This window comes from Thalia democratica, chromosome 2 (genome assembly GCF_965202585.1).
Source record: "Thalia democratica chromosome 2, ktThaDemo2.hap1.1, whole genome shotgun sequence".
NCBI classification, from domain to species: domain Eukaryota; kingdom Metazoa; phylum Chordata; class Thaliacea; order Salpida; family Salpidae; genus Thalia; species Thalia democratica.
Window position 1 is genome coordinate 11,077,228 of NC_139166.1, and position 18,680 is coordinate 11,095,907.

The 18,680-nt window shown below is 26.2% G+C and overlaps 1 protein-coding gene and 1 long non-coding RNA gene across 2 annotated transcripts; both read right to left on the reverse strand.

Moving 5' to 3' along the window:
- Positions 1 to 1,100: 1,100 nt before the first annotated feature.
- LOC145850045 (collagen alpha-1(XII) chain-like) lies at positions 1,101 to 17,364 on the reverse strand. The gene is made up of 26 exons (XM_082955188.1): positions 17,274 to 17,364; positions 16,807 to 17,010; positions 16,510 to 16,617; positions 16,123 to 16,295; positions 15,619 to 15,757; positions 14,584 to 14,745; positions 13,985 to 14,107; positions 12,960 to 13,147; positions 12,296 to 12,440; positions 11,873 to 12,025; positions 11,534 to 11,668; positions 10,502 to 10,632; positions 9,805 to 9,952; positions 9,127 to 9,284; positions 8,707 to 8,833; positions 7,126 to 7,250; positions 6,649 to 6,693; positions 6,253 to 6,344; positions 5,670 to 5,742; positions 5,352 to 5,503; positions 4,856 to 4,985; positions 4,422 to 4,588; positions 3,785 to 4,024; positions 3,232 to 3,319; positions 2,692 to 2,831; positions 1,101 to 1,234 (listed from the first exon to the last, which is right to left on the reverse strand). The coding sequence occupies exons 1-26, from the start codon at positions 17,362 to 17,364 to the stop codon at positions 1,186 to 1,188; spliced, it is 3,486 nt and encodes a 1,161-aa protein (XP_082811314.1). The 3' UTR covers positions 1,101 to 1,185.
- A 29-nt stretch (positions 17,365 to 17,393) lies between these two features.
- LOC145830056 (uncharacterized) lies at positions 17,394 to 18,623 on the reverse strand. Its single transcript, XR_014369606.1, has 4 exons — positions 18,449 to 18,623; positions 18,018 to 18,131; positions 17,493 to 17,635; positions 17,394 to 17,430 (listed from the first exon to the last, which is right to left on the reverse strand). It is a non-coding gene; the product is annotated as an uncharacterized LOC145830056 (long non-coding RNA).
- Positions 18,624 to 18,680: the final 57 nt, after the last annotated feature.

An 18,680-nucleotide genomic window follows, 5' to 3' on the forward strand; every position in this document is an offset into this window, starting at 1 on the left:
GGAATATGTTAAAAAAGCAACACTGATGGTGCTTTCTTTTTCTAAATAACTACCGTTAACATAATCTGATAAAAATAAAATACAGGGTAGTTAAGTTTTGTTTAATACCTATACGCTTAACTTGATTAACATTTAACAAAAAAAACCATACAAAATATTTAAATCAACAGCAATTTTATAAGACTTTAGTTAATAATTGTCACAAAGTATAAAAAGTATAATTTTAAACTTCTTGTTTTAAACGTTCTATATTAATCTTTCTACAGCGATATATTAATATTAATAAAATGTTGAAATAAATTGTTTTATTATTTTAAACTTGAATAGACAACTTATCAAAACTGATTTACTGTAGTTGAATTTGTTTAAATACTCATTATTGTTAGTTTTAGGATTTTTAGTAACAGCTTTATTCAAACTGATGTTTCAAAGGATATGCTACTTGTTTGTTATAATTACAATACAAATATTCGTAAACAACCTATCTACATTTAACTTAATTAACTTTTCAAGTCAGCAAAAACAAACGATTTTTAGTGTCATTGAACAATAAGTATAGTGGATTTTGAAATAACTATAACGAGACTTCCGGTTCTGTTATATTCAAAAACACCTAAAGTACAAAGCTTACTAAACAATGCTTACTTTTTTGTAGCTACTAAACCTTGAATAAATACAAATTTACTTCTTATACTTAGATGTTTTTAAGTATAATTGTAAAATATTCACAAGTACTCTTAATTTTAGTGTTTCTAAAGACAATTTTTATAAATATAAAACTATATAAAATATAAAAATGCTATACTTAAAATTTCACTGAATTTTATGATGTTCAAATAAAGTTTAGATAAAAAAGTAGTTTTAACTTGAAAATAAAATCGTTTTTGAAAAATAGAAAAAAAATTACTACAGAGTTAAATGATTTTTGTTTTATTAAAGCTACGAAATATTAAAAATGAGGTTCTAGATAACAACAAAAACAAAACTCAAAAAGGCAAAATATAAAAGAAAGAAAGGAAAACTAAAATATTAATCAAGACATACTATTGTTTAACACTAAAGAAAATAAAAAAAAAGTTTCATAATAGAAAAAGGAAAATGCTGGGAATATAAACATGATTTTTAAAAACATTTAAATAAAATTACATAAATCAAGATAAAATACAAAAAAAAAGATCTTTTTACTTAAAAGTTTGTATCTTGCACTGCAGTCATCTTTCTGTATTGTTCTAGTCTGTAAAAAAAAGTATAATTATTTATAATTGTTTAACATATAGAAAATTTTAATTAGGTTTTTTGAATTCTTATAGCTTTTTTTTATTGAATTTTCTAATTGTGCATTAGTTTATTTTTTTTAAAGTTCTTGAGATAAAAATAATAATTAAAAGTTTTTAAGCTATTTAATTTCACAGTACTATGATATATTAAATTTATAAAACAGTTTTCATATACCCCTTAAAATAATTGTTTTAAGAAGCAAAACAAAACTTGTCCAGCTAGAATCATTTTCAAGTCAGTCTTACTTTAAGTTTTTCGTACAAATATTACGTAACTACATAATGAAATTTATTAGATAAAAATGAAAACATTTTAATTAGGATCTACTTATATGTAGTATAAAAAATTAACATATATTTTGATTTCTAACAAATGTTATAACAAAAACTGTATAAAGAGAAAAAAGTAAAATTTATTTCTTTTTAAAACTGTTTTTGAAAATTTTAAAAGTACAAATTCAAATAGTTTTTAGATATTTTTTTATAAATTTAGAAAGTATACACTCAGGCTAGTGCTAAAAGTCCATGCAAAAATGTTAGAAGCAAATCTTATTGTAGAAATAGTTGCTGTCAGGAATGAATTTATTATAACCTTAGTTAAAAATGTTTTAATTTATCTTAAAAATTTTAGAATTTTTTTAATGTAAATCTAGATAAAAACTTTTTTTTATTAAACATAAATTATGTACAACAAAAACGAAACTCAAAACTGTTCTGTTTTTATTTTGTTTGTGGCTTTTACTTTAAAGAGTGAAGTATAAGAAGCATACTGCTGCTTCTTTTATGTAAAAGGTAAAAAAAAGTTTACCAAGTTTTAACTTAATTCAAAAGTTAAACTCTTAATAAAAGGTCTTGGTATTTATTTTTAAAATATTTATTAATTGATGTGTTCATTACAATGTCTTTTAAATTTAGTAGTCTTTATACAAAAACAATGCAAAAAACTAGCAAAAAAAACTTGTGTAAAACTTCTAAAAATAAATCTTGTGTGAAAACTTTAAGTTTTAATTAACCGTTTAGCAATAAATTTATGATAAGAAGGCTGTAATTTGTCCCTCATTCGCAAGTAGTAAGGCAAAATTTGTCTTCTGTACTTTACACATCTGTTTCTATGGAAGCAGCAAGAAAAACAAAAACAGTATAATTACCAAGAAGTTAACAAGTTATTTAATTAGATCTTTTTAGTAAATATAGAACTTTTATTTCTAGCCAATCGATGTTAACTAGCATGAATTAGATATAGTTAAGTAAGAAATAAAAAAATTCAAATTTTAGTTTAATAATTTCTACATTAGCTGAAGTTAAAACGTTTGCTATTTTACATTAGAGGCATATATGTTAATGACTCAGTTTAAAACATTATGATATATTTTTTTTTTAATTAACTATTTATGTTAGAAAAAATAAGACATACTCTTTAGTAAGTTTGATGATAGTTTGCGATTGTTTTAAAACTCTTTGCCATAATTCATGTTGAGTCTGTCTCATTTGGTTACAAGAACACTCTGGTTTCGTTTCTGTTTTCTTCTTTTTAACAACAGAATCAGTAGATATCTATTTAAAAACTTTTTTAATATACAAATTTCTGTTTTAGAATAGTACGTATAGAACGGTTAACTACTAAAATTACTTTTGAAAACTTTTAGAAACAGCATTTAAGTTTATCATCTTATTATTTAAAAATTTTTTATTAAGTCTGATTGTATTTTAAGACAAATATTAAAAAAATATTTCATTTTGTTTTTTAAATATAAAATCACCCAATGGAAACCTTAAAAGCATTAGTAGTGACTTTTTAATGATTTTTTTAACCTCTTTTCATTAATTAACCATATTTCAAAGAAATTAACGACTAAAAAATTGTCATTGTTGATTAAAACGAATAAACAAAACAGTTTAGGTAGTTCAGTGAATTTATCTAACACTTATTATGTATATATGTTTTCAAACTAACAGTCATTGTAACTGGCTCGTATGCGATGTTGTTTTGAACAACTCCGACGTCTAATTTCACGCTCGTTTGATTTTTGAAATTGGTTAACCTATAGAAAAATAAATAGTTCTTTAATTTACTGACTTTTAATATAGAAATCAATTTGTAATAAGTAACTACATAAGTAAACACCTAGTAGTATACTCTAAGTGAGCATGAAGTGAATTATTTATAAACTTAGTTAACTGTTTTATTATAAAGTATTACTTAACTTAAAACAGTTAGCAGTTATGACTTCTTCAAATCAAGATTTTATTATACGTTTATTTAGGTTCATTCATAAGTACAAACTTACTTTTAAGTTTTATTTTAAGTAATTCAATAAAAAAATATCATCGTAGTTATTAAAGCTTGTTAAATTTTTTTTATTAAATTTAATTGACTTTTACACGTGTTAAAAGCTAAAGAAAAGGTAAATAAACAGTTTATTATTAAATTTGAAAAAAAAATATATAGAACTAGATTTTAATTATGTTTATATAGAAAACGAGAATAAAAGTTTGTTTATACTAACGTATATTTCGCTTCCTCCAGGCGAACAACCTCGTTCGAACCTTCCTTCACGTAATAACTCGCGTCACGTGGCAAATCGTCATAACGCCACGTGATCACCACCTCATCAGTGACGTCATCGCTCGTGACGTTGTACTGCGGAACCTTCAACCTGATTGGAACCCACTGTGACGTCATCATCGGTTGCTTGCTGTAAACCGCGCGAAATTTCGCCGCGTAAACCTTGGAGGCGTTGAGGTTTCTGTATGAGATTGTAAACTAAAATAAATAAACCAGTGTTTAAGTACAACCAATGAATATAGAAAAAAAAGTAAAGTTTTGTTGAATTATTCATTTATGAATATCTAATGTCATGCTTTATAACAGAATTTAATTTAAAAACAATAACATTTGTGAGAGTGTAGTAAAACTTGTCTCTTTATTCAAGTTTTTCAAGTTAAGAAATGAGTTTCTCTGACATTTACATAATATCTCACTAAAGTAAGTTGTAATTATGAATTCATTACATAAAATTTACTTGCATATTTAAAAAAAAAAAAAGGTTTTTGCAATTTAGTAAGAAACAGTTAGTTTACGGACTGTTTATGTATAAAACAATTACAGATTATACATATAATGAGAGTTGTGATCGAACTAACTCGATGCAAATGTTGTTATCAGTACTCGTGTACAAAGTACCACCTTCATTTCCATCCATACTCTCTGTGACGTCATAAGGAGTCAATTGAACCTGGTACTCGGTAGTTCCGTTGTACTTGGACGGTATCCACGAAAAATTTGCTGAATTTTCACCGCAAGATGAAAGCTGTTAGCAGTAGTATCATACAAATAAAATGGTAAAAACTTGTTTAAGTTTAGAAAAGTATGAAGAAGTAATCTGACTTTATCGACTAAAAAAGTCTGTTAGGAGAAAAAACGTACAAACATACATATTAGTATTTTAAAATACTAATTATTTTAGTAACAAAATGAAATTTATTTAAAGATTATGAAAACAGTTTTATTTTGTTTTTATATAATTATAAAATTGTATATTACATATAAATCTACACATATTTATTTTTGTACTTACTTCAAGTTTTAGCTTTTCAAACAGCATTTGCACGTTCTTTCTACGGGAAAGCAGTTTTTCTCCGCTTTTCAGCTCCACATATATCTCAAACGTGTACATTTGTCCGGGTACAATGTTGTTTAGTTGCAATCTATTGTAATATGATATTACTTCTTAACAACTACGTTTGAAAAAATCATTAGTTGATACGTAAATTAGTTTTTAGCTAGGTATATAAACATGGTAATTTTTCTTTTTGTTTAAAATAAAATTTTTAATATTTTTTTTTCTAGAGAACTAGACAACTAAGGGTGTTGTTGAAAACTACCACTCTAAACTTTTGAACAGTTTTCGTCAATTTAGCTTCGTACTTAAATGGTACATAATTAACTAAAAACATCAAACATTTAGATAAATATTGTAGCATTTTAATTTTTTTCTACCTTTATTGGTTAATGGATCAACGAGTTTTTCAACTAGCTTAGAACCTTTTCTGTTAGTATAAAGCTAAACTGACCCGTGGTGTCTTTTCAACATTTTAGTGCTCGTTGTAACAGTGTGATAGTCATCTTCGTTGTTAAGCGGATAATATTCAATTATTACGTTTTGATTTCGCTTCCTTCGGTCGGCTAACTTGGCGTTGTTCGAGAATTCGTACAGATTGGAAGTCTGAACACCAAATCAGTATCAAAAATTGTTATATGCAACACAAATATATGTTTAGTTTTTAACTATACAATAATAGAATTAGTATAATTAAATGCTATAATTTATACTAAAGACTATTCAACAAATAGAAAGATAATTTTATAAAAGATATACGAACTGCACAAACCTTGTAAATTCTGAAGTTGTCAAAGTTGTTTGTCGTTCTTACTTTCGTATTTTTTACTTCACTGTACATTTTTCTGTAAAAAAAGAAATTAAAATATTTATTAAGGTTTTCTGACAAATTGCAGTGAATTTATTTTTATCATTGAAACTCAATTATTTGAGTTAGGCATGAACAGTTGCTGAATTTTTTGCATAGAAAGCTTATTTGAATAATGAATATTGATTATCATTAAACAAAAATTCGTGTTTCACTATTGTAGTACAAAGCTTGTTAAAATTAGTAATCGGCAAGTTAGAAGCTAGATTTATTCACATTATATTTATTATAAGAGCTGCAAAAAGTTTTCAAGTTTTTTATAATTTAACAAAAAGAACAATAAAGTTTTACATTATAATAAATAATTAAAAAAGCGAAAATACTAATATTCTTTCTGAAAATATTTTAAAGAAACAGGTTGTTGCTCCAAACCTAATGATTGATAGAAATCAAAAATGTATAACAATTAAAGTTTTTAAAGTTGAAAAAAGTGTTACAATTTCCCTATAAAGAGAAAACCAGTTTTAAATAATACGTATTTACTAACCCGCCATACACTGAAGTATTGATGGTGTATTCAGTATCAGGATCTAAATCTCTGCAAGTGTAAATTGTGAATCCTTCTCTCGAGTTGTTTCCCTGCGTATTAAAATAAAACATTTATAAAAGTGCAGTTGTTTATTTTAAGTAACATTTGTATTTTAAATTAGTTTAAATAGTTTTTTTTTTAATTTATGCATGTAGTAAAATTTCTACAATATAAAAAGGAAAATAAAAACAATCGAAATAGTTTGTTTTTATTTGAAAATTTTAAAAGTGTTTAGTAATGTATAGAAAACGAGAATAATATCTTATTATAATTAAAGTTTAGCAACAACAAAAGTATAATAATTTTTTAATACTTTTTAAAATTTAAATTTAGTAAACTTTAAGTCTCACTAACTTTACTATTCACCATTGCATAATCTGAAGCTTTTATAACCAGAGCCTGAAAACAAATTCATTACATAACAAACAAACAATTTAGTTTCAAATTTGTAGTAAATTTAAAAATAAATCAATTTTTCTTACTACATATATGGTAAAAGTTAAAGATTTAGATAAAAATCTTATAAATGTTAAAAAGTTCAGGTTTTCAGCTACATTTTAAGACCTTATACTTAAAGTAATAAAATATAAAATTTTGGCTATAAAGTTTTTTAGAATAACCTCAAAGTAGAAAATTAATTCAAGATCTGTATGTTTTATTTTATAATTCATTAAAAAACTTTTTCAAGTTATAGAAAAGTAATAATTTATAAACCTACTCACAGTTTTTTTTTCATTTTTTAACAAAAAAGTCTTGTCATTTACGTATCTTTTAGAAATAATGACCAAAAAAATACTTTAAGTGTATTTGTTTATTTTTTTCTAAACTAACTTCTGATGCACCTAGAGGTTCCACACTGCTGCAAAAAGTATCGTCGTCATATCCATAATGCTCAACCTTAAATCTCACCGAAGTGTCTGTAACTCCGATCACTTTTATCTTTGGTTCCTTCAAGACTGTGTAATTTAATAATAAATATCATCTACTGAAGAAAACGTTACCAAAACACTGAATGTATTTTATTTAATTGAAATAACAATTGTAATTTGTTGATTTATTTATACACACAGTTTTAAGTAATTTTATATTTAGGTTTAGGTTTAATTAAAAACTTTAATAAATTTTTGTAAACTTAAAGTTATTTTTACTCGAATTTAAATTAAATTGTTCAATATAACAATCACAGATTGTTCGATTTTTTACATAAGAGTATTATCAAAGTAAAGTGAACTGAAATAAAATAAAGATGTGTTAGTAATGTTAGATACGGATAAATCCAAAATACAAAAATCTACTTGTATATATTTATTTACGCTATCTAAAAAGTTAAATTATTTTTAGATATTTTAATTAACTTATTTTACATAATAAAAAAAATTAATTTAGAACAAGTTTAAAAAAACTGAATATATTAATTTAATTTAACACTTTTCTTACATTATATATACTGTAAATACTTTATGTCTAAAAGTTTGGTTTATCTCTATATATGTTAAAACTTAATACAACATTATTAAATGACATACAACATAACTGGCAAAATACATTTGGAATTTAAAAGATAAGAACACAGACTATAAAATTAAATTGGAAATACTAAACAATAAAAAAATAAAATTTAATACTAAACTTGGCTGTAGACTTTGCAACTTCAAAATTCAAAACTGATAAGTCAGACAAGACCATAACACTTAACAGAAAAAACGAAATACAAAATAAATGCATTCATTAGCAAAAATACTTTTTTAGAAAAATTAAACCTAATTAAGCATTAAAAAATCTAAGTAAAATCAACTTCCAATACAAAAAAAACAGTAACTGCAGCAGAAGATAAGTACCGACTTCTGAACAAGCGACAAGATTTATCGAATATTTGTCTTCACAACCAACGATTCTACTTTAAATAACTCTGTCTTCTTATGCACTTACTTATTTCACAACATCTTCATATACAATCACAAACTAATTCAAAATTTTGTTAAATTTATTATGACGTAAAATTTCTGCACAACTTAATTTATGTTTCCTTTTTTAAAACATGCCTTCTCTTAGAGCTTTTTTGAGGTTAGTACATGCTTTTATTAAATTTGTAGTTTTTGTAGACAATTTAATATTTTTATGCTTTTACCTCAAACTTTGTTTTTAAACCATAGAGTTCGTTTTTAGTTACTACTGACATAAATGTTATACATAATTATACATGCTTTTTTTCAAGGTATAGTAGTATTTTATAGACTCCGTAGATCTGTTCTTAAATTTGTTTGAGAGCAGTGAAACGCCGTTAGTCCAAATAAATTTTTATCACAACAACATCTGTGGTACATATTCCGATAAGCTTAGCTTATCAAGATCTCTAGGAACTAACGCCTTTCAACTAAACAAATATATCTATAATTAACGAAATCAACTAACCGAGAGGTGCAACGGTTTTAGTGACGTAATCGCTGACGTATTCGCCCAAAACACTGGCGATGCTGACGTCATAATAAACTGCCTTCAGACGTTTCACTCTCACCGTTTGTCCTTCTCGGTGTTCTACCTGGAAAAGATATGAGAGACTTTGATTTTAATTAAAAAAAATCTGATCGAAAGGTAGAATAAAATTATTTTAAAAACTTTTGAGAATTTTTTTAAATTTAGAAGTAAAATTAACTTTTGCATTTTTATTTGAACCCTATTTAAATATGAGATATCGTAATTTTTGTTATTTTTAAGCATAAAAGAAACTACAGGTGGATATTCTACGATACAGCATAGTATATCAAGCACAAAACTTTATAAAGAAGTAAGTTTAGTTTAAAACCTTGTGAAGAAATATAATTTAAATAAAACCTTGCGAATAAACGAAAGAGGAGCTACGTGGTGCAAATAGGTGGGTTTGACTTCAACTTTGACGTTTTCGACTTCACTGTCTTCTACTGAGAACATAATGTTCAGTCTTCCGTTTTTCTTTCTATCCACACTCACATTAGTTGGTGGAAGCAGTTTCTCTTTAAGTAAAAATAAATTTTTATAAACTTAAAGGTTAATTTTAGTGTTTTTGTTTCAAATTGAAGTTTAGCTGTGTAGTTTAAAATAGTTTTACGTAATTTTGAAAAATATAGTTTTAAATGATATAAAATAAAATACTGTCAATATATTTGCATTTACACATTCTTAAAACTTAGTAAAAATATTAAGGTTGTAGTAAACGATCTTTAAATTTTTAAAGACTTTATATTTTTTTGTGCAATTTTTGCACTAGAGTTATATAAAGTTTGTTAAATTTATTTTTGTTAGATAAGACTAATATATAAAAGACTAGTATGTTTTTAAAAGGTCTAAAAACTACTAAAATCATCTTATTGTTTATAAATAACAATTAAACTGGGTTTAGTAATACTTTTAAGAGTTTTGATTTGTATGCGAATAACTGATTATATTTACCAAATTAACTACTCTTTTATAATCGAATCAGTTGCTATATGTTTTAAAATAGTTATTTTATAAGTTTTATTAAGTATGTCTAACTTGTGACAAAAGGTGTGGTGGCGATATTTTCCACCATTTTTTCCCCTTTCGCCCAAACCCTCTTCACAAGAACCTCGTACTCAGTCGCTGGTTTCAAATCTGTCAGGAAAACCTCACCTAATTTTTTGGCACCGGATATCTGCCTCAACTGTTGTTGAGAAAATGTTTTTCTAATAAAAGGTTTTGTAAATAAATGAAAGTTTACGTTTATTGAAAACTAAATGACTGTTCATTAAAAACGAACCAATAAAGTGGCATAATTTTTTTTTATTTATGTTTCTGAGAAAATAAATTAAGGTCCAAACAATTAAGATTCAGTTGTTCCTGACACCGTTTACTTTATAAAAGTTATAAAAAAATTAAATTTTAATAAAATGTTACGTTTTGTACAAAATTGATAACTTTTAAATTGATATTAAACAACAGCATATTAACTTGTTAATAAACCAAAAGTTGAAGTTTTTATTTCGTAGTAAACATAAACGCTAAAAAAAACAAGTATAAGTAGTTAAGTAAACTTATATGCAAAAGTAATATTTTTTGTAATATAACAGAAAACTTCCTGTTTACACATTTAGATATATGCACCTTTTATTTTGTATAAGTGCTTTTAAAATTTGAAAGTTCGAAACGATATAATGAAAAACACTATTAACGGAAAATATCTTTTAATAACTTCAAAACTTCAAATACTTACCGTATCGTTTGAGTCTTTGATCTTGTAGTACACGTAATACTGGAACACACCATTCTCGATTTCGTTGTACCGCACCAATGATGACGTCATACTTACGTCGTAAACATTCACTTGCAAGTTGTCTACTTTGTCTAAAAATTAAATTAGGTAAGTTTTTTGATTAGTAGTACTTTATAATAAAGTTCAGTTTTAAGAGTAATGTGGTCTTCTACTTTATACAAGTAATTTGTTTTCTTGAGAGTTTTTGACTGAAAAGTTATGTTTATGTTTTTAAAAACTTAAGTTTTTGTTAAATGTTTTGTTACGGCTTAGTTTTCCGGTTGATTTTTTTATTTTTTGCGTTCAGTATTGCATTTATACTTTTAGACGCGTGAAAATGTTATTATACTGTTTCAAATGTTTGCGTATGTATAATAAAAAATAGTAACGTTGAATTAAGGTTAAAGGTTTTTTAAGTCATTAAAAAAAGTAGTATCTCATTAAAAGTTTATATTTCTTATTTATTAGATTCTTGCAATAATGTCTTTTAACCATATTTCATAATACGATTTATGTAACAGATTTATTACCATATTAAAATTACTACAACTAACTACACGTGAAAATTCATGTTAGTAAAACAATCATAATAAGATTATTGCTATATAACAAAAACATTAATACCAAAAATCTTTGTATTTATCTAACTTAAACAAATGTAACTACGTAAAACCTAAAATCAAAAAAAATGTAAACTACTAATAACAAAAGGTGAATTTAAATACTTACTTAAAACTACACTTTACGTTAAAAAACTGGCCGTTTCAATAAAAAAAAAAAAAAATTATGACCCCAAAACAACGTTTATTCTCTAATAATAGACTTGTATAAAAAAAATCTTAAAAGATAAAAAATAATAATTTATAAGAACTAATTACATTTAAATTTTTACACAAACTAACTGTTCTAGTTGATAATAAAATAAAACTCAAATAATTAAAATCTCCATAATTTTTGTATTTGAATAAAAACATTTTTAGTTTAAACACTAACCAGTAGTGAAATTGCTGCAGTGAGTGATCAAAGAGTTGTTGAAGTAAGTGCTGACTGAATATTCGTATTCAGTGTTTGGCAGAAGACCTTCCAGCTCCATGGATTTTGTATTGTGATCGATTACTGTGGTGCTTGCTGTGAAAAATTAAGATTATTTTAAAATGTACAATTGGTTAGAAAGGATTACTCAGCTTTGTTTTAAAGTAATAAGTAATAAGGGTTAACCATACAGTTGACGCTATTTTGAAAATAGCAGTAATCATTTTGTTTTATAAAATGGTCAAATAACCTAAAATAATAACAAAAATACTGCAATTTTAAAATAACAATTTCACTTACTGTCTTTCCGTTTATCTTTTTGGTAGTAGACCAGTTTAACTCTGTTATGTGAGCTAACATTTTTATCTCCCATTGTTTTGTTCCAATGCACAATAACTGACGTTGGGTTCACCGGTTCCACCCAAGAATCAAGAACAATTTGCTTGTCTGGTTCTATTAAATGTTTAACTCAGTTTAGTTAAAAGTAACTTCGAAAGTATACAAGCGTAGTCAAATTAATAAAATCTCAACCTATTTGATACTATTTTTTATGTTCTTAAGTAAAATTATGCTACTACAGAGTATCTTTGGTTTAGCTTGTTTCCTATCAACTAAAACCAAAGTATGTGTTTCAGTGTACATCGCAGAGAATAAGGGTTTATGGGTTCAAATCTAAAATAAAAAAACCAATAAGATGTAGTATTTAGTTTATACAAAACTAACTTAAAAACAATATTTTATCTCCGAAAGGAGCATATTCTTTCTTGTATCGGGGTATTACCCTGACGTAGTACCATTTGTTAATTGTGACGTCATTGAAAACTTTTACGTTGTCGTCAAAATCAGATGTTTGACTGGCGTAGATTGTCTGAAGTAAAATAAAAACAAACAATTTTATTCAACTTCCTTGAAGTAAGTTTGTAAAAGACCAGTGAAAATTATTAAAGTTAAAATTAAAACCTTTAACCATTTAGTTTTTAATATAATTTAAACTAGTACTATTGTAACATCTTTTTTTATACTTTTGTAATATACGTTTAACTAACATATCACAAACAAATTACTAATCAAAAGTAAAAGTTAAATTCTAATTTAATTACAATACACTTCAATTAATAGTTGAACATCAGCAAGTAATAATTCATAAAATGTAATTTTTTAAACAAAAATACAAGTAAAAAAAATCTTACAAACTTTAGAAGTTTATTTAAACAATCAAAACCAAATCTGAACAATCAACTTAATCAAACCTCTATAATCTTATATATAAAAACTGAAAAACGTGCAAAAAAGTAAAATGCTAAAAATTATTAATTTTAACAGCTTGTTTAGCAAAAAAGTCTGTTTTATTAAAACCACTCAAATTTTCAAATAAAAAAGTTCTCACCTCCAAAACTTTCCACTTGTTCGATTTCAGTTCTTCAATCGGGTCTTCGTCAAACGGTCCGTACATGATGACGTCATGAGCCTCGACTCCCATTATGACGTCATCTGTTCCGCTTGACTCGTAAACCCACTGAACAGTGACGTCGTTGCAATTGGTTTCTATGGTGACCGAGTACTCTCCCATCTTGTCTGTTTGGAGTTCATATATAAATGATTAATTGATTAATTAATTAAAAAAAGAGTAGAAGTACTAATTTATTAAATACACTTCATTTCAAAAAAGTTTGTTTAAAGTCTATTATATTCGTAGTTGTAAAGTACTGTGGTAAAATAAATACAAGAAGAAGGTCAGAAATTTAATTTAAAACCTTATTAAATTTTTGTACGTATGTATTTTAATCATTCGTAAACAATCAAGTTTTTATCACTTGATAGACAAACGTTGAGTCAAAAAATTAACAAAAGCCGCTCTTAATTAGATGTACTAAAAACTTTGTAAAGCAATTTTAAAACATTAAAAAAATACTTGCTGATTTATAAGCATGACTTAAAGCCCATGTAATAATTTCCGGAAGAAAAATTTCAGAAACAACGTTTAAAAGTAAGTTTAACCATTTTATTACGAACCATAGGTCGGGTATTATTTAAACAATAAATTTTGCTTTTGAAGTTTTAATGATATATTTTAAACTCATTTTCTAAATTTGACTATGTGTTAGCATTATACTGCTTATTTAAACGTTTTTTAATACAATTTTGTTTAAAACTACGTATTCGATGTTATTTGTTTTGATTTTTAGAAAACAAATAAAAAGATCTAAACTATTAGATGAGAAGTAGTATATTTACTTGAAAGGATTAAGTAGTATACTACTTATTCAATTGTTAAGGGTAAAGTTTCAAGTAACTTTTTTTTAATTTTAACAGCCTCAAATTATGCTTTTCTAACCAAATCGGTCCGTTAGACATAGAAATCTACTGACTTCAAATTAGATTTTATAAAAATTTCAACTTTGTGAAACAAACCGGTGCTGAATTGTGTTTTTTTAATCGATTTTTGGTTTGCATCAACTTTTTCTTTAGTTATTCCCTCTATCACTACGTCATAATAAGTGGAGTGGTTTAATTTTTTGACATCCAATTCTTTATCTGTGTACAGTTTTTAGATGAAAACATATCTTTACTTTAGATGAAAACATATCACTGATTTAAATACCTTTAAAACTATTTAGTTTTTAAGAGTAATGTTGAACATTATCACAATAAAATATACTAGAGACGTTTTTACAGTTACTAATAGCTTGTTTAAAAATAAAACTAAAACATTGATTTATTACTCTGTGTGTGTTAAAATTTAGTTACACTTTTTATGAAGTTTCTAGTGGTAGTAATCAAATAACTCTTGATACATACTAAAAATAACAAAAGTAAACTTAATTTGTTTTATAAAATGCACTTTTAGTAAATGCAGTTATATCATAAGTTTATGTAGAAGAGGTGTATGTATAAAAACAATGCTTAAAAAACTTTTGAAGGTAAAATTTTTGCTTTACTTTTGGTAACGTAGATACAAATAATAAACATAGAATCAATATGTTTTTATTGAAAATATGTTAACATTATACCTTTAGTGACGTAATGATGATGGTTGCTGCCATCATACAAGTCAACTTTGAAATGTGACAAGTTAGCAAGCCCGTCTTCTTTGTTTACGTACCAACTTATCTTAGCCATGTGCCAACCTATTTCTTCAACTGTAGCATCGCTTATTTGAGGTATCCTTCTCGCTTCAAAAGTGAATGATGATTTAATGATGTGTTTATAAATTTGTATCTATTGCACTAGTTTTAAAATGTTTACTTTGCTTACGAATCTATAATGAGGCATTATTTCATTAAACATTAACAAAAATTATAATTTTACTTTGACTTGTTTATTCTAACATAAAAAATACTTGAAAGTTTTACTTAAGATACCTAGAATTTTTTTTTTAGTTTAACTTGTTTATACTAACATAAAAAATACTTGAGCGTTTTATTTAAGATACTTAGAGTTTTAGACAACACAAGTTTGTAAAAAAATAAAAAGTATTGAAAAAACTGTTGTATTTATATTGAAGAACTGGGGCATTTTTCTTGCTTTTTGAATAAACTTTGACTATAAGTTTTATATGCATCTATAGCTTGTGTTAAAAATGGACCTAAAGCATGTTTTTCTATACTTACTTTTACAAATCAAAAACTGTTTTTTAGCTATATACCCCTTAGACTTTAGACAATAGAATTTGCCAAAATAATATCCATGCATAAATAGTAATTGTAAAACCATTATATTTTCTAAAAATTAAGTTATTAAGGTTGTGACTTATACAGACTATTTTTTCGTTACTACAAACTACACTTTAAATGTTTTAAAAGTAGTGTTTTTAATAATTAAACAGCAAATAAAGTAAAAACTTAATTACATTTCAACAATGTAAACATAAACTGTTTGTTAACAAAAAAATGCTCTGACTTTTATAAGCAAATAGTAAAACTGTAAAACATGTTTTTGTTACTTGTAGTAAGTACAATCTATATACTAATCTTTTTGTCTTTATAGCTGTAAGAAATGCGGGTCTTATAATCTTCAAAAATATATCTAATAATAAAATTACTTACTAGTAGACTTCATAGCAAGTCCGGGCAGTCCCCTGTAGTTTTTGTACACAGGAACAACCTTCACTACGTATTTTGTTCCTTCATTCAAATCCTCAATTTTAAAGTGGTCACGATGTCTTGACAAATGGTGGACAGTGTACTAAATAAAATAACTAATTTAAAAAAATACTTATGGCATTTTTACCTCTTTTTCATTTTAATATTGACATTCTGTATATATATCATAAAAAATTAAGTTGAAAAAGAAAGTAAGAGTTATAGGAATAGTTCTCCGCCATAACTTTTTAGTTTAACTTTAATACTTTATGATATTCATATTCAAAATTAACAAATTAAAAAAAAATTGTGGCAAGTTTGATATTGAAAGTTCAAGTCACAGCCAACAAATGTTTTTAGCCCAACAAACCAAACTTTTATTAAAAAAATATTTGTATGATCCCTTTCTAAATTAATTTCAACGAAAAACAATAAAGCAACAAGAAATGTAACTAAAAGTTAATCAACCTCCATCTGCTCGGTAGCCACTTTGTCGGCTGTTGTGACGTCATAACCAACATCAGCAGGAGCGTACATGAGGTCGTACTGGTGCACGTGGGACCCGTGCTTGTTGCGCCACCACGCGGTTAAAGTTGTTAAAGTTTCGTCGGAGATCTTCACTTCAACCGCTTCCTCTTGAGCTGGGTTGTTGTTAAGTTTAAATTTCGAGATAATTAATTTTACATAAAATAAATAAGTTTATTTTTTAATTTCGCAACTATTTTTGGTTTGTTTAAAAAAATTTAAAATTTTAAAGTTTTTTTTAGATATAGATATCAGTTTGAAGAAATATAATTAAAGAATTCTAATTTAAACAATTGTATAATATGTGAAAATCACCATGTTTTTACTTACAAGTATTAAAACTATTGGACACTGTATTTCCTTCTCCCAGCTGAGAAACAATTGTTATGTTAACCCGATATTCCGTATCTGGCATCAAGTCTCCTACTTCATAGCTGCCTGTATTTATCAAACAGTTTTAATTAACTTTGAGACGGTTTGACATACATTCGCTATAGATTTAACAGTAGTATAATATTTTTAACTTTAACTACAGCAATTATTAAGTTTAAAGCACTAAAACATTGAAGAAAGTCTATATTTTCATTTAATCTTGTTTCATTGAGAAGTTGCCATACTGATTCAAACCCGATTTAATTTCTTGCTCTTCCAACTGGAACTTCTTGATGACGTTACCACTCCTCAAGTCTTCAACGGAAACCACAAAGAAGAAGTTCTGCTCGTACAGGTGAGGCCTCTCTATGACGTCATCATCCATGTTCCACTCGAATGAGCACGTGCTTTGCGTGACGTCATCAAAGCTTACAGAGGCAATCGTCGGTATCATTCGTGCTGTGACGTCATATAATAAGTGTGAGTCTTTATAACAAATAAAGAATTATTCTTCGTAAGGCTATAAGTCTAACAAATGCAGACTTACTTTTCTACTTAGTTTTGATTTTCTTAAATAAAACCCGTAAGTGAAAAGTTCTAAAACTTGTTATCATTAAAAATTGAAAAAAAAACTTCATGTATTTTTCTTTTTGAATTAGTATGTTTAATTATTTCAAAGCATAAATACTATATACATTTTTAAGAAATAATTGATAACTAACCAGTGGATTCTTGCATGCTATGAGTGTTTCCTTTTATTGATCTTTTAGTTCCTACATCTTTGATCTTTTGCACAAAATTGAAACTGTACATCTTTCCTGGCTCCAATTTGTCGATTTTAAACGGATTTTCGTATTTTTCTATTTCAACGTGTCTTACCTGTTAACAAAAAAAAAGTATTACTTTTTATAATATTTTTCTAATAACTTAAAACAACTAACAGTGTTATCAGGGTCCTCCGTCTCGTAAAAATTGACTTCAATTTTTTCCAGGTCTTCCGAGTCCAAAGAGGAAATTCTCCATTTGAAGAAGATTACGTCACTGGTGACATTAACGGAGGAAACGTCGAAATAACCAAGATTTTCTATTAAAAGATATACGTTTTTATAGCTGAAAAGTCAAAAGCTATTTTATTTATTTTTAGCGGGCAATACTTAATAAAGAGGCTGAAAGTATTTGAGTAATTCACTAGCAAAGAGACCATATGTAATAAAGGGGACGATCAATATTTTACTTTATGCCAAGTGGGTGACTATGAATCAGAGTTTTAGCTACCATGTTGTATAAAACAAAACAGGTTATATTTACTTGTAGTGAAGGTTATACTTGGTACAGGAGGTATATGATCAACGTTTGTTATACAAATAGAAATAAAAGTTGTACTAACTTGTAGTGAAGGTTATGCTTGGTACAGGGGGGATATGGTCTACATTTATTACATTAATATAAACATATATTCTACTAACTTGTGGTGAAGGTTATACTTGGTACTGGCGGAATGTGATCTACGTTTATTGCTTCAACTGTTGCTATGTAGGTATGGTAAGGTAGAAGATCTTCCACAGTAAAGTTTGTATTTCCTGTTAAATAAAAAGACTTAGCTACATTTGGATTTTAATTTTATAGAATTAAAACAAAAACTGTTTATAATATTGTAACAAAGTAACGTCTACGAACGATTAATAATCTTTAATATTATATCAATTTACAATTTTTTTATATGGTGACTAACCACATAGAGAAATAAAAGTATTCGTTTAAAGTTTTTATTTAAACTAGTTACAAGCGTCTTTAAACTTAATATTAAAGTGTTGTGTGCAAATCTATTAATAAATTCGTTAACTGTGAAAAAAAACTTACTTATTCCGATATTATTAGAAAGTAACACTTAGCTAACCATCAACGTAATGCTCTATTTTGTACTGGTTCGGATCTGACACGTCCAAGTAAGTCAGCTTGTATTCAAATGGTTTATTGTAGCCATCTGGTTTCTTAACCGACCATCCTAATTGTGTTGAAGTGTACCCGAGAAGCTGTGTTCTCAAGTTTGTCACTTTCACTTTCACTCTTGCTGTTTTGAAGATATTTATTGAGATAAATTACTCAATAAACACAGTATACATATTTCT

What these genes read in the sequence shown, in the direction of transcription:
- LOC145850045 (XM_082955188.1), bottom strand. Translation starts at nt 17,364, where the DNA reads ATGTACAGTTTCAATTTTGTGCAAAAGATCAAAGATGTAGGAACTAAA. An exon ending in AAAAACACAATTCAGCACCG is followed by an intron (nt 13,148 to 13,984) that starts GTTTGTTTCACA and finishes AACTCCAAACAG; the next exon opens with ACAAGATGGGAGAGTACTCG. An exon ending in ACAACTTCAGAATTTACAAG is followed by an intron (nt 5,504 to 5,669) that starts GTTTGTGCAGTT and finishes TTTGGTGTTCAG; the next exon opens with ACTTCCAATCTGTACGAATT.